The sequence below is a fragment of the Chinchilla lanigera genome, unplaced genomic scaffold (genome assembly GCF_000276665.1).
Source record: "Chinchilla lanigera isolate Chin_1 unplaced genomic scaffold, ChiLan1.0 scaffold00094, whole genome shotgun sequence".
Lineage (NCBI taxonomy): Eukaryota > Metazoa > Chordata > Mammalia > Rodentia > Chinchillidae > Chinchilla > Chinchilla lanigera.
The window spans coordinates 2,525,584-2,538,639 of record NW_004955495.1 but is presented as its reverse complement, the minus strand read 5'-3'; the positions used below and the strand labels follow the sequence as shown (position 1 = coordinate 2,538,639).

The window sequence follows — 13,056 nt, the reverse complement described above, 5'->3', positions numbered from 1 at the left end:
CCTGGGAGGCTGAGACAGGAGGATCCCAAGTTCAAACCCAATCTGGACAAGTTAATGACTTAGCAAGGCCCTGCCCCAAAATAAAAAAAGGACTGGGGTTTGTAGTTCCATTGCCAAGGCCCTGGGCTCAATTTCTATTACTACAAAAATAGAAATAAATTTTTAAAAAGAAACAAGAATATAATATTCCCCCACCACCACTGTGCCTCTGCAATTTGTCCAATGTTTTAAAAAATGTAGTATTATTGTGCTATGTTTGTTAAAATCAATGAACCAAGCCTGATACACTGAGTCCGAGTTTACACGAAGGCTGACTCTTACCATTACATGTTCTGTGGATTTGGACTCATGCTTAGTGTCATGTGTCCATTATATTTGCAAGATACAGAATAGTTGCACTAATTCCTAAAATTCTCTGTCTTCTGCTTGTTTTCCTTCCACTTTGAAATCTCTGTCCACGAGTGGTCTTTTTACTGTCTCATAGTTGTATCTTTGTTGTTATTTTTGAGACAGGGTCTCTCTCTGCAGTTCAGGCTGGCCTTAAACTCACTATGTAGGCCAAGCTGGCCTTGAACTTGTAGCGATCCTCCTGCCTCAGCCTCTTGAGTGCTGGGATTACAGGTACACACCATCACACCTGGCATCATAGTTTTGTCCTTTGAACAGTGTCTGATATTTGGAATCGTATTGTGGGTAACTTTTATAGATTGACTTCTTTCATTGCATTTATTCATTTATTTATTTATTGCCAATACCAGGAATTAAATGCAGGGTCTCGCACATGCTAGAAGTTGTATCACTAAACTATATCCCTAGCCCTACCATGCACCTTTAAAAATTTTTTGAGAAAGAGTCCTGCTGTGCAAGGCAGGTTGGCTGCCTTAGTTACTTTTGTTGTTGTTAAGGCAAAATACTAACACTGAAAGTTAAAGGAGGAAGGGTTTATTTTGGTTCACAGTGTGTAAAGCATTCCTAGTCGGCTGGCTCCAAGGCAGGGTGGCATGGCATAGGAGCATCGCAGAGACGAAAGAGTCTGTGGCAGCCAGAAGGCAGCAAAGTAGTGAAAAAGCAGCAAAGTAACAAGGGACAGTAGCAGCCCTCTTTCTGTCCCTTATATTCCATTGAGGTTACCTGCCCTTAATCCCAGCATCACACCATGAATCAATCCCAGTATCACAGCCTTGATTCCAGCATCACACACTCTACATCCAACCACCTCCAAAAAGTCCCACCTATGACCCTGTGAGGGTTTAGGGGACAACTAGACACAAACCATAACACCTCCCAAGTCTTGTTATTTTTGTAGTACATGGAACTGACCCCAGGGCCTTCCCACTGAGCTACATCCCCTGCCTTTTTTTGACATTTTGAGACAGGGTCTCACTGAATTGTTCACTTGTCCAAGCTGGACTCAAACTCACAATTTTCCTGTCTCAGCCTCCCAGAGTGCTGGGTTTCCAGGCATGCACCACTATACCTGGCTCTAAGCCTTCCTCTGAAATCTGGGTGAAAACCCCTGTGACCGTATAACCCTTGCTTTCTGTATGCCTGCAAAACCAGCACCACGTGGACAATGCCAGGGTCTGCTGCCGCTGTGAGCAGTAGCTTGGTCTCCTTGAACCACAGCCTTAGTGGCCTCTGAGTGCCTGGGTGGCTGCTGAAGGGAAGGTTTATTGAGCTCACAGTTTGTGGAGGTTTCAGTCCATAATCAGCTGGCTCCGAGGCAGGGTGACAGGACACAGGGGCAACAGTTCAAGACAGCAGAAGACAGAAAAGCAGCAAGAGCACAAGGGGAGGAACAACCCTCTTTCCCTCCCTTACACTGTAAGCAGGCTACCCACACCCAGGGGTGTGCAGCACTCACGTAACCTCCTGCCCTCCTCTTGCGCAGGCTCGGGATGATGCAAAGTAAGGGCCCCGCCCCCTGCTCAGGAACTTAGTTGACCTCCTAAACTTTTCAAATCAATGAACAACATCCCAGCGCTGTAAGGGCGTGTCCTTTTCACCCCAGGATGCAGAACTGCTGGGTCACTTAGCCAAACCTCTAGACTCCTCAAGTTGACACAGCGTGTCAACCATAACACCAAGACACCCAGAGACTGCCAGGGTGGGAAACCCTTCTCACAGTAAAGCCTAAAAAGACAATGGAGTGCTGAGTGGTACTGAGGAGCTGCGTGGAAGCCAAATGCAGGCAGAAGGTAGAAGCCATCCTGTTGCAAAGGAAGAGTCCAGAGCAGAAAGGGAATCCTAAGAAGGTGCTCGGCGTCTCACTTTTCCCGTCCGGTGATCTCTCACTCACTGGCACCCTTCTTGGTTTTATCAATGGTGAGGAATTTGGGTGAACGAGCTCATAAGCGTCAATCCTCAGCGAACTAAGATGGCCACAGAAGGGGAGAATACATGGGGCATAAACCCCACAGCAGGTGTGGTGATGGTAAACTTCCCCGCAGTGTTCTCCCAAATCCAGTTCCCAACTCACTGCGTTAGAGTAATACGTGAAGTTGGAATAATGAGAATGGAAGGAGATCCACCTTCCTACTGTTGTCTTTGCAGCCTGGAGTTGAGAATGCTCAGCACTTCTGTGTCTTCTGGGAAGGATCAGAGGAAGGGGGCAGCTGGTCAACAGAGGGCTGCCTTCACGTGGGCAGCAGTGATTCTTACACCACGTGCAAGTGCCACCACCTGTCCAGCTTTGCTGTCCTCATGGCCCTGAGCCCCAAGGTACCAAGATGCATGATTCTGCTGCATGAAAGCTCTGAGCTCATCCGCCACATATTTTCAGAAAAAGACTTTACAACAAGGATTCAAGCTTCCATGAGAGCTGGGCGTGGTGGCACATGCCTGTAGTTCCAGCACTCGGGAGGCTGAGGCAGGAGGATCCTTGTGAGTTCAAGGCCAGCCTGGGCTGCAAAGTGAGCTCAAGGTCAGCCTGAACTGTGTAGTGAGACCCTGTCTCAAAAAGACAAAAAAAAAAAAGCTTACATGAGAGGTGATTTAAAGAAACATCAGTAGGGGCCTGGGAAAAAAAATGTGGGAAAAGGACAGACACCAGTGCAGAGAACATTACCAAGGCAGTGCTCTCCGTGGGTCTCTGAGCTTATTTTTGCTGGGGACTCTGGGAGCTGATGTACATGATGCGGGAACTGAGGTATTTATGCACCCACTTTTAGTCACTTGCTTGCATCTGTGTTCAGAGGGTGTTAATTCCCTAACACTTTCTCAAGCACGGGTCAGCTCAGGACCCGTGAGCTCAACCCACATGAAAAGTCGACAGGCACTGGGAAGGTGGTCCGGCAGCCTTCACAGGAGTCCCTTCGCAGATCCCCAGGGGACCTGGAACGGAAAGCGTCTGTTACTTTGTAAAATGGAGTCACTACCAAACCTCCCCGGTCAGCTCAGAAAGAAGGCCACTGTCTCGCGCCCATGATAAAGAGTAGCCCTTGTCTTAGTTGCTTCTGAGCCACTGAGAGACGACACCCAACAGCCAGAACATAAAGGAGCAGAGGGTTATTTGGCTCACGATTTCAGAAGTTTCAGCCCATGGCTAGAGAGCTCAAATGCAGAAGCAGCGAGGTGGGAGGAAGGGCCTACTACGGAGGAAAACTGCTCATTTCCAGGAAGACAGGAGGTGGGAGGAGAAAGGAGCAGCTGGGACAAGAATAAACCCTTCCAGGGTATCCCCCTCAGGGACCCACCCGCACTCAGCACATCCAGCTACTGAACTCATCACTGGATAAATCCACTGGTGACGGCAGCATCCCCATGATCCAGCCACTTTCCAAAGGTCCCACCTCTGAGTGCATGAGAGTTTGGGGATACACTCTAAATCTAAATCACTGTACCTGACTGGACTTCTTAGGTACCAACTAATACTAGGATAACGCAGATTGAAAGAAATCTCCCTAACTCCTCCTATTTTTTACCTTTGACTTCTTAAATATTTAACTACATGATAACCAACTTCTTCTATCCTTCATAGACGTGGCTTCATTTTAGTCAGTCAAAAATATTTATTGAAAAAAAAATGTATTTCTTGAGTGCTTATTATGTGCCAGGTACTGTCCTAGACATTGTGGGGTTGTTTTTGTTTTGTTTTGTTTTGTTTTGTTTTGTTTTTTGTCTTTTTGAGACAAGGTCTCACTATGCAGTTCAGGCTGACCTTGAGCTCACTTTGTAGTCCATGCTGGTCTCGAACTGGCAATGATCCTCCTGTCGCAGCCTCCCGAGTGCTGGGATTACAGGCATGCGCCACCATGCCCGGCTGTCCTAGACAATGAACATGCAATGGGGAGCAAGACATTTTTTAAAAGCTCAGTTTTCATTGACATTAATTTTGAGCCCTGTGCTGTTGAATAAAATTTCATCCCTATGGCTACAGAACACTTAAAATTTAGCCAAGTGCACCTGAAGAACTGTATCTTTAATGTTATTTCATTTTAATCAATTTTAAATTTAAAAACTGGAGCAGTGTGAAGTATTTTTCTATTAAAGGCAACTTTATTCCTGGATAGGATTATAGTGTAGAAATTTAAATGTGTTGTAAGTGCAACATATACATAAATGTCAAAGGCCTAATATTTAAAAATTGTCAAATTTTCCACTAGTAATTGTTTCCATTGACACTGATCATTCATAGAACTGATAATAGTTTGACACTATCAGATTAAGTAGAATTTTGCATGACTAAGTTAATTTTACCTGTTCTTTATCTTTTTAAATTTACCTATTAGAAAGTGTTAAATTAGGGCAACCCACTCGGGACCCCTCCTGTCTCTCAGGAGCTATTGCTATTTTCCATTCCTTTTCTCCAATAAAATTTCTTATTCTTGAAAAAAAGTGTTCAACACAAGTTTCCTATGTCCAAATTTCTATTGGACGGCTTCTATCTAGACTTCTGTTTTTACAGCAGTCATGGGGAGTAAATCTCTCTCCGTTTTGCGGAGGAAAAACGCCACGTTAGGGTGAGGGACCGTGTTAGGGGTGGCAGGAGTGAGCGTCTGACTCTCCCTCGGGAAGGTGACGGCAGAGTTGGAAACTGTTTGGTAACCCTCCCTTGGTGGCTTGCAGGAGGACCCCGTGCTGAAGGCGATCACCTACGGGGGGCTGAGCCTCTCTCTGCTGTGCCTCGTGCTAGCGGCCCTCACCTTCGTCCTGTGCCGACCCATCCAGAACACCGGCACCACCTTGCACCTGCACCTCGCTCTCTGCCTCCTCCTGGCCCACTGCGTCTTCCTCATTGGCATCAAAAGAACAGAGCCTCAGGTGGGTGATTTAAATCAGTCTCCTCACTGTCCTACTCAAATCCGGCCATCTGGCTCTAAGAAAAGACTAGGAGAAAGGTGTGAATCTGCAGGGACAGTGTGACGGAAAAGAAAGAGTTCTGATTTCAACACTTCCGCTGTATCACTTGGAGGAGAACACACTTTTTGAGTGTCATTTGAGGGACTGAGAGCCCAGCTGACTTAGTAACCATAGCTGCTGTGTAACAAATGAACTCTGCAGTGTCTTAGCACAATGTTAGTTATTTTCTCCCTTATCTTTTGTTAGAGGGAGAACAAGCAGATTTGAAGGGCCTCAGTCATCCACGTCAGGCTGAAGAGGCTTTGTGAGGCCCCACACACAGCTTCCAAGGCCAACCTGGGGGCCTTCCCATTTTACTTACATTACTTTTAATTAGTATTTTATTACTGTATGTTTGTAACACATAATAATTGTGTTCGTCTGGGGGGATTTGATACCCGTATATAACATGCCTTGATCACTTGTATCACATTATTTCCCTCCTCTTACTGCCCTACTCCCCCAGTCTCTCTTTACCTCTTAAAAGTCTGCCTTCTTTTCTTCCTCTCTCCTTTATCTTAACCATTTCTTTATTAATACTTTAGGTATCTCATATAAGATAAACCATGCAATATTTAACTTTCTGCGCCTAGTATGTTTCACATAACATTATGACCTGAAGTCCCATTAATATTCTTGCAAAGGACATAATTTTATTCTTTGTTACTGGGTAATATATTCCATTGTGTATACCTACCACGTTTTTTCTATTTCTCTGTTGGTAAAGGTTTAGACTGTATCCAGAGCTCAGCTATTGTGAATTTTGCCAGTGTTAATATAGGTATGCTTGTATCATTATATTATGACATCTTTAACTCTTTCAGGAGTATAGCCAAGACAGTCATAGCTAGATTAAATGGAATTCCTGTTGTAATTTTTTGAGCTCTCTCCATATTGATTTCCATGATGGTTGTAATAGTTTACATTCCCAACAGTAATATAGAAGTGTTCTTTGTTTCTCACATCCTCACCAGCATTTGTTGTCTGTTGTATTCTTCATGATAACCATTCCAATGTGTTACATTTATTGATGTACATCTGTTATACCATCCTTGCATCTCTGAGATGAAGCTGACTTGGTTTTGGTGTATCATCTTCTTAATTATTTGTTGAGTTATTTTGTAAGTATCATATTAAGGATTTTTGCATGTATGTTCAAAAAGGATATTGGGGTGTAGCTTTTTGTTGCATTAAATCCTTATCTGGTTTTGATGCTAGGGAAATTCTAGCTTTACAGAATGAGTTTGGAAGAATTCCTTCTGTTTCAATGACATAGAAAAGTTTGAAAGGTAAGTTTTAGTTCTTTTCTAGAATTTTAGTAAAATTCTGCAGCACATCCTTTGGGTTCTGAGTATCTCTTCATTGATTGAGTTTTGTTCTTTTTTGGGGTTTTTTTTGGTTTTTTTGTTTGTTTGTTTGTTTGTTTGTTTTTGTCTTTTTGAGACAGGGTCTTGCTATGTAGTTCAGGCTGGGCTTCAGCTCACTTTGTAGCCCAGGCTGGTCTCAAACTTGCAAGGATCCTCCTGCCTCAGCTCCCCAAGTGCTGGGATTACAGGCGTGCACCACCATGCCCGGCATGTAATGTTTTGTTTTGTTTTGTTGTCCTTTTTTGCATTGATTGAGTTTTGATTATAGCATTAATTTCAGTGCTTGTTATTGATCTGTGTTCTGGGGTTTTCTGTCTTCTTTGTTCAATTTTGGTAAATCATGTTTCTAGGATTTTATGCATTTTTCCAGATGCTCCAATTTATTGGAATATGTGTTTTCAAGAGTTTCTTAGGCCGGGGATATAGCTCAGTGGAACAGCACCTGCCTGGCAAGCGTAAGGCCCTGAGTTCAATTCCTGGTACCAAAAAAAAAAAAAAAAAGGAGATTTTTTTGTAACCCTCTTGATTTAGCCAGCATCTGTTGTAATTTCGGTAAAGGCCAGGCTCAGGACCTTTCTGTTGGGAACACGGACTCCATCTGCAGTTGTAATACAGAGGAGAGATCCAGATCATCTGTCTACATTTTGTCCTGAGACGTTGCAGAGACTCAGAAAAACGGAGGCAGGGCACACTTCTGGGTGGGTTGTGGGGCGTGACTTTGGGTACTCCGGGTGGTCCCTGTCCTGTTCCCTGGCTGGCAGTGCTTCGCAGGAGCCCAGAACTAACCATCTTCGTACCATTCGTGTTTCTATCATGATGCTTCTCCTTTAGAGTCAGCTGACTATGAACTGAATCTGCCAAAACCCTAAGCTAAAGAGAACTTCTCCTCCTTTAAGTTCTGGGTGTCAAGTACTGTGTCCATTGACAGGAAAGGTGACGAACATAGGTATGCATTGATTCCTGCCGTCACATTACATTTTCATTGCTTGAGCCCTTGCCATTTTCTTCTCATTTAGCTACTCTGCTGGTTTGACGTCTTTCCTCTGAGCTCTTGGGCATTGTTACCTTCTATGTCTCTGTCTAGGAGTCCATTAAGTATTCCACAGTGATGGTTTGGTGGTCATTATTTTCCTTATCAAGGAAGGTCTTTCTTCTTTCTACAATTTGGAAGGGTGCTTTTGCTAATCTGGGTTAGCAAAATTGGGAGGGTGGGTTAAAAGCTTCACTCCACACTCTCCTTTCTGTCCTTTAATATTTGCACTAAGAAATCTGCGTATTACTGTGATGGGTTTTCCGTGATAGGTAATTTGGTGCTTCCTTCTAGTAGCTTTTAGTACTCTCTCTTTTTTTGTGTCTGTAGGATAGTGACTATGATATGTTGGATATAGACTACGATGTGTTGTGTTTTCCAGATCTATTGTGTTGGGGTTTTAAATGCTTCCTTTACATGGGTATCTATCATATTGCTTAGGTTAAAGGAATTCTCTGAAATAAATTCAGAGACTATTTTTGGGTTTCATTGGTTGGTTAGTTGGTTGGTGGATTGGTTGAGATAGGGTTTCACTATGTAGTTCAGACTGGCCTTGAACTCACTATGTAGTCTAGGCTGGCCTTGAACTCATAGCAATCCTCCTGCCTCAGCCTCCCATGTGCTGGGATGACAGGTGTGCACCACCCTACCTGGCTCAGAGAATATTTTTTAATACCACTAGTAAAGTAGCAAAACTCCAATGCTAGAAGACCCAAGAGACAAACCTCTGTGAGGGATAACGTGACAGGTCAATGTAAGAAATTATGTAAACCAAAGCAATAAGGAATACTCGTACACAGTTGCATATACACCACATGCCCTGCAAATGTACTCTAAAAGAGGAAAAAAAAAAGGGTAAATAAACTTTACTGTTATTATTTATATACCAGAAAAGAAAGAGGTCAGATCTGAGATTGTATGAGAAGGAAAGTAAAAAGCAAAAACAAAAAAAAGAAGAGGGGGAGGAAAGTTAAATAAAATGTGAGAGACGATGCCGGGGTACTGAGTCAAATTAATGACCTAACAGAAACACTAGTTTAGCAAACCCTCCAGAACAACACTTCAGGTGGGAGAGACTAAGGCAGCTAATACAGTATCAAAGTAAAAGCAGTAACGACCACATGTAAGCTTTTACAAGCACACATACACCTCTTAGGTCTTCCAAAAAGAAACTTCAAAATGTACAGAAAGCCCAGCCCGTGTTTCTGTTACTGCTCTGCTTCAGCTCAGTAGGACAGGCTCTAATGTCCGTAATTTCCTTTCTTGTGCCTACTTTATTGTTTTGTTTTGTTTTTTTCCTGTACCGGGAATCAAACTTACGACCTTGCGCTTGCCAGGCAGGCGCTGTGCCGCTGAACTAAATCCCCAGCCCTCTACTCTGTACCATCTTGTTGAACTCAGTCAGCTTTTTGTTTCTGTCTTCTTGAAGTTCATTGACCATTTTACTAGTTAAATCCTTTCCCTGTTTATTTACTTCCTCTTTGAACTTGCAAAACATCTTTTGCGTTTTTGATCGTTTATTCGATCCTTAACCTCTTCAAACATTTTAACCATTTCGTTTTTTTATTTTCTCCACTTTAGTACCTTTGGATAAGCTTTTGAGAAGTTATTTTTTTTTATATTTTAAAGAGAATAATAAGAAAGAACAATAGCAAAATACCAACAACATAGGGAAAAACAAAACAAAGCAAAAACAGTAAACATGGTACAGGGTTTCAGAACAAAATGATAGGCATTAACAGTGGTTGTTACATTACATATTGTTATCTTCAACGAAGTTGCTCAGATTACCGGATGTAAGAATGCAAGATTGATCGAACCATTACAGAGAATAAAAAAGTATTTTTTGACGCATCTCATTGCTTTGTTTTCTCATCTTTCTTTTTCTTTTGTACAGACCGTTAAGGATCAGCTAGGGTAGAAAACCCCTGACGCTACTGGGAAGATCTCTTTATTTATTACTGTGTTTCTGTGGGGCGTGATCTTGGCTGGGACATGCTTTGGCATGTATACACCTCCTCGACCTACTCAGTGTAAGAGGGTCGAGGCTGGCCACCGCCTGGCGAGCAGAGATCCACAGCTGGCTCCGGCGCACGCTTAGCATCCACAGAGCCGAGCATGTATCGATCGTGTAACTTAGAACTCGCCGCCCTTTTTTTCAATAACCCAGAAAGAGGGTCGTAGTACCGATGACAGGCGTGCTGGGGTGTTGGGGTTAAAGAAAGGAAAATGGAAGAAGGAACGGAAGAGAACAGTTCAGAAAGAAGGAAAGGAGAAAAGGGGCGGGGGAGATAACAGCAAACACAAAGAGGGGCGCGGGGCAGGGCGGAGGAGCGGTTTGAGAGAGGGAGGACAGAGGGGGAGCAGGCTGCAGACTGAGGGGAGCTGCGAGGAGGTCAGAACCGCCCCTGCACCCAGGGAAAGCCTGCGTCTCTACCCTCCGGCGCGTCTCAGCCGCGCCCCTGGGGGAGTGGCTAGCCAGGGATTTTTGTCTCTGTCTTCTGATTGGACGCCTCCAGCTGGGCCTGGGGAGGAGGGAGCCGTGGGGCTGCTCAAGCGAGTCGTCTTCCGCTGGTTTTTGAAGGTGGGGCTTAATCCCTGCCGCCTCCCCACCCCTGCCCACCTCCGTGACCCCTGCAGCAGCCTGTCTGCCTTGGGTACCGCGCACTGACGAGCACGCCCTACCCGCTCCGCTCGTGATAAAGCCTGCTCCCGGCCCCGCCCCGCAAAGCCCTCTGTCTCCACGCTGCGGTGCTGCCTCTCCAACCGTGACCGAGCCCTTCTCTCCTTCCGAGGGCCCACCCCTCTGAACTCGGTCCCTGACTGCTGAATGACTCTCCGGCGTTCAGCTGTCCTTATCTGTGACTCCCTCCCTGGCCGCTCCCCGTCCCAGGGAGCAGAGTTAGGACCGGCGGGCGCTGCCGGCGCCTGCGGTGGTCGCCAGGCTGGGGGCCGATCGCAGCAGCTCGGCTTTGCCGTGGGGCTCAGCTGCTGTCCTCGGGGTATCAGATCCTCTCCCACGAGGGCGAGCTCACCAGACCCAGGGTGTAAACGGGGCTGAGACCGGGGGTGGCCCAGCTTCCCTTCCTCGGCACCCCTGACCCTGGAATCATCCCGTGGCCTTTTCCTTCGGTTTGCCTTTCCGTGTTTGTGTTTTTATTCGTTCCCTGTTTCAGAGAAGCCGCATGTCCTGGTCCTCGGCTTCTGAGGTTCCCACAAGCGCTGCTGTCGGCAGCCACCCGTGATGGAATTTCTCTTTCTCAATAAATCTTTCCGTCCTCCTCAAGGAAGTGTTCTACAAAGCTATTAGCAAACTGGTCTGAATTTGCACGCAAAGTGAAACTCATTTCTGGCAATAAAAGGGAATGTGGGAGAGTAGATTAAGACAGTGCTGGAGTCGGAACGCAAAATTAGATTTTAAATTCTAGGTTAACCAACTTCTGCAAAAGGCCAAAGGGTATCTTCAGTCTCTCGTGCAACTGTTCCTTCCACTCTGCGCAGTGGCAGCTACAAATGCTGGTGAGTGAGTGTGGCTAAGTGCCAGTAAAACTTTATTTACAAAGACAAATCGTGAGCCAGAGGGGCTGGGGATTTAGCTCAGCGGCAAAGGGCCTGCCTGGCAAGCGCAAGGTCGTGAGTTCGGTTCCCGGTACCGGAGAAAAACCAAAAATCGTGAGCCAGAGCTGGCCCAAAGGCCCAGGATCCAATAATTCTTTAGGGAAATGATGGTCCAATCCAGGGCTTCAAGTTGGATATGACATAAAACACTTTTAGGACAACAAAAGAGGGAAGTAAACTGTGCTGAGAAAAAAACGAACGGTAGAAATAGAATTAAGAATGGGCTGATAAGAGTTAATGAAAATATGAACCAAAGTAGAGGAAGCGGGTCAAATTTGAGAAAATGTAAAGTGGAGCCAGCAAAAATTAGGACCCCAGATGGATATGGAAGTGGTGTATTAGGGGTAAACCAGAAGTACAATTCTCTCAAGATTGGGTAGATGGTTGGTGATATCATTAACCAATCTACAGGAAAAAGGAATAGACTTAGTAGAGAAAAGGTAATGTTACAGTTAGACTGCAGGACCAAGTTATGGCGTTTCTTTGCACAGGAGGGTGACTGCAGTTAACTTTTTCTTTTTTGTCTTTTTGAGACAGGGTCTCACGATGCAGTTCAGGCTGGTCTTGGACTCACTTTGTAGCCCAGGCTGGTATTGAACTCGCAACGATCCTCCTGCCTCAGCCTCCCGAGTGCTGGGATTATAGTCATGTGCCACCACCGGCACTGCAGTTAACTTTAATATACATTTCAAAATAGATAGAAGAGTGAATGTTCAATGTTCTCCCCACAAATATGTGAGAAATGTTTAAGGTGATGGATATGCTCATTATTCAGCTTAATCATTTTATATATATATACACATATATATACATACACACACACACACACATATATATAGACACACACACACACACACACACATATATATATATATCTGGGCTGACATGTAACTCCATGGTGGAGTACCTCCTGGATATGCGTAAGGCCCTGGGTTCCATCCCCAGCCCTGAAAAAGAAAAATTATGTTGTACCCCATGAATACATGTAATTATCAAGCTCTTCAAAAATAAAATAAAAATTTAAAAATAAAAGAACATGAAGTTAAGCGTGTATTTGTTAATAAGATGTACTGGTCAGACACTGGAGTTGAGACATACGATACACAACTGTTAATCTGAGTTTTGAGCCCAGGACTGACTGGAGCGAGAGAGTGACATCACATGAGGAGGAAGTCCGGGACACAGGGATCCATGTGATCGTACTAATAAAGTTTGAGTGAAATGGGTTGAAGCTGGAGCTCCATGGAGGACCAACATTTCAAGACCGGAAGAGGGAGGTTTACAAGAAGATTCAGAGATAAGCAGTGTTAGGAGAATTCTTGGTCTTGTGAGTGCTCTGGAAAGCCAAGGAAAGTGGTCAGTAGGCTGGCCAAATTCTCTCTAAAGGTCAGGGAGAGATGCCGAACTTGGTGATTGAGTTTGTATTAGTTTTCTGGAGAAACCGACCCAGCAGGATGTATAGCTAGAGAAGAAGAGTCTTGGTGTAGAGAATGCTTGCAGGTCATGGAGCATTTCAAATCCGAAACTTCCAGGGAGGGTCAGTAGGGCGGAGAGCGCTAGGACAGCCATTATTGCAGCTCTGTTGTGAAGACAGCGGTAGAATTGCCTCTGTCGGGACTTCAGTCTTTGTTCTACTCAGGCCTTCAGCTAACAGGACAAGGCCCACTCACTGTCTGGAGAGCAATGTGCTCTATTCAAATG

At 44.9% G+C, this 13,056-nt stretch overlaps 1 protein-coding gene across 4 annotated transcripts in view; it reads left to right on the top strand.

Moving 5' to 3' along the window:
* Adgre3 (adhesion G protein-coupled receptor E3) overlaps window positions 1–13,056 on the top strand; it is a 52,679-nt gene that overhangs the window by 26,430 nt on the left and 13,193 nt on the right. For all 4 annotated transcript variants that reach the window (XM_005405684.1, XM_005405683.1, XM_013505366.1 and 1 more), the window contains 2 exons: window positions 2,554–2,721; window positions 5,068–5,262. In XM_005405684.1, coding sequence (XP_005405741.1) covers window positions 2,554–2,721; window positions 5,068–5,262 — 363 coding nt within the window. The remainder of the gene's footprint in view (window positions 1–2,553; window positions 2,722–5,067; window positions 5,263–13,056) is intronic.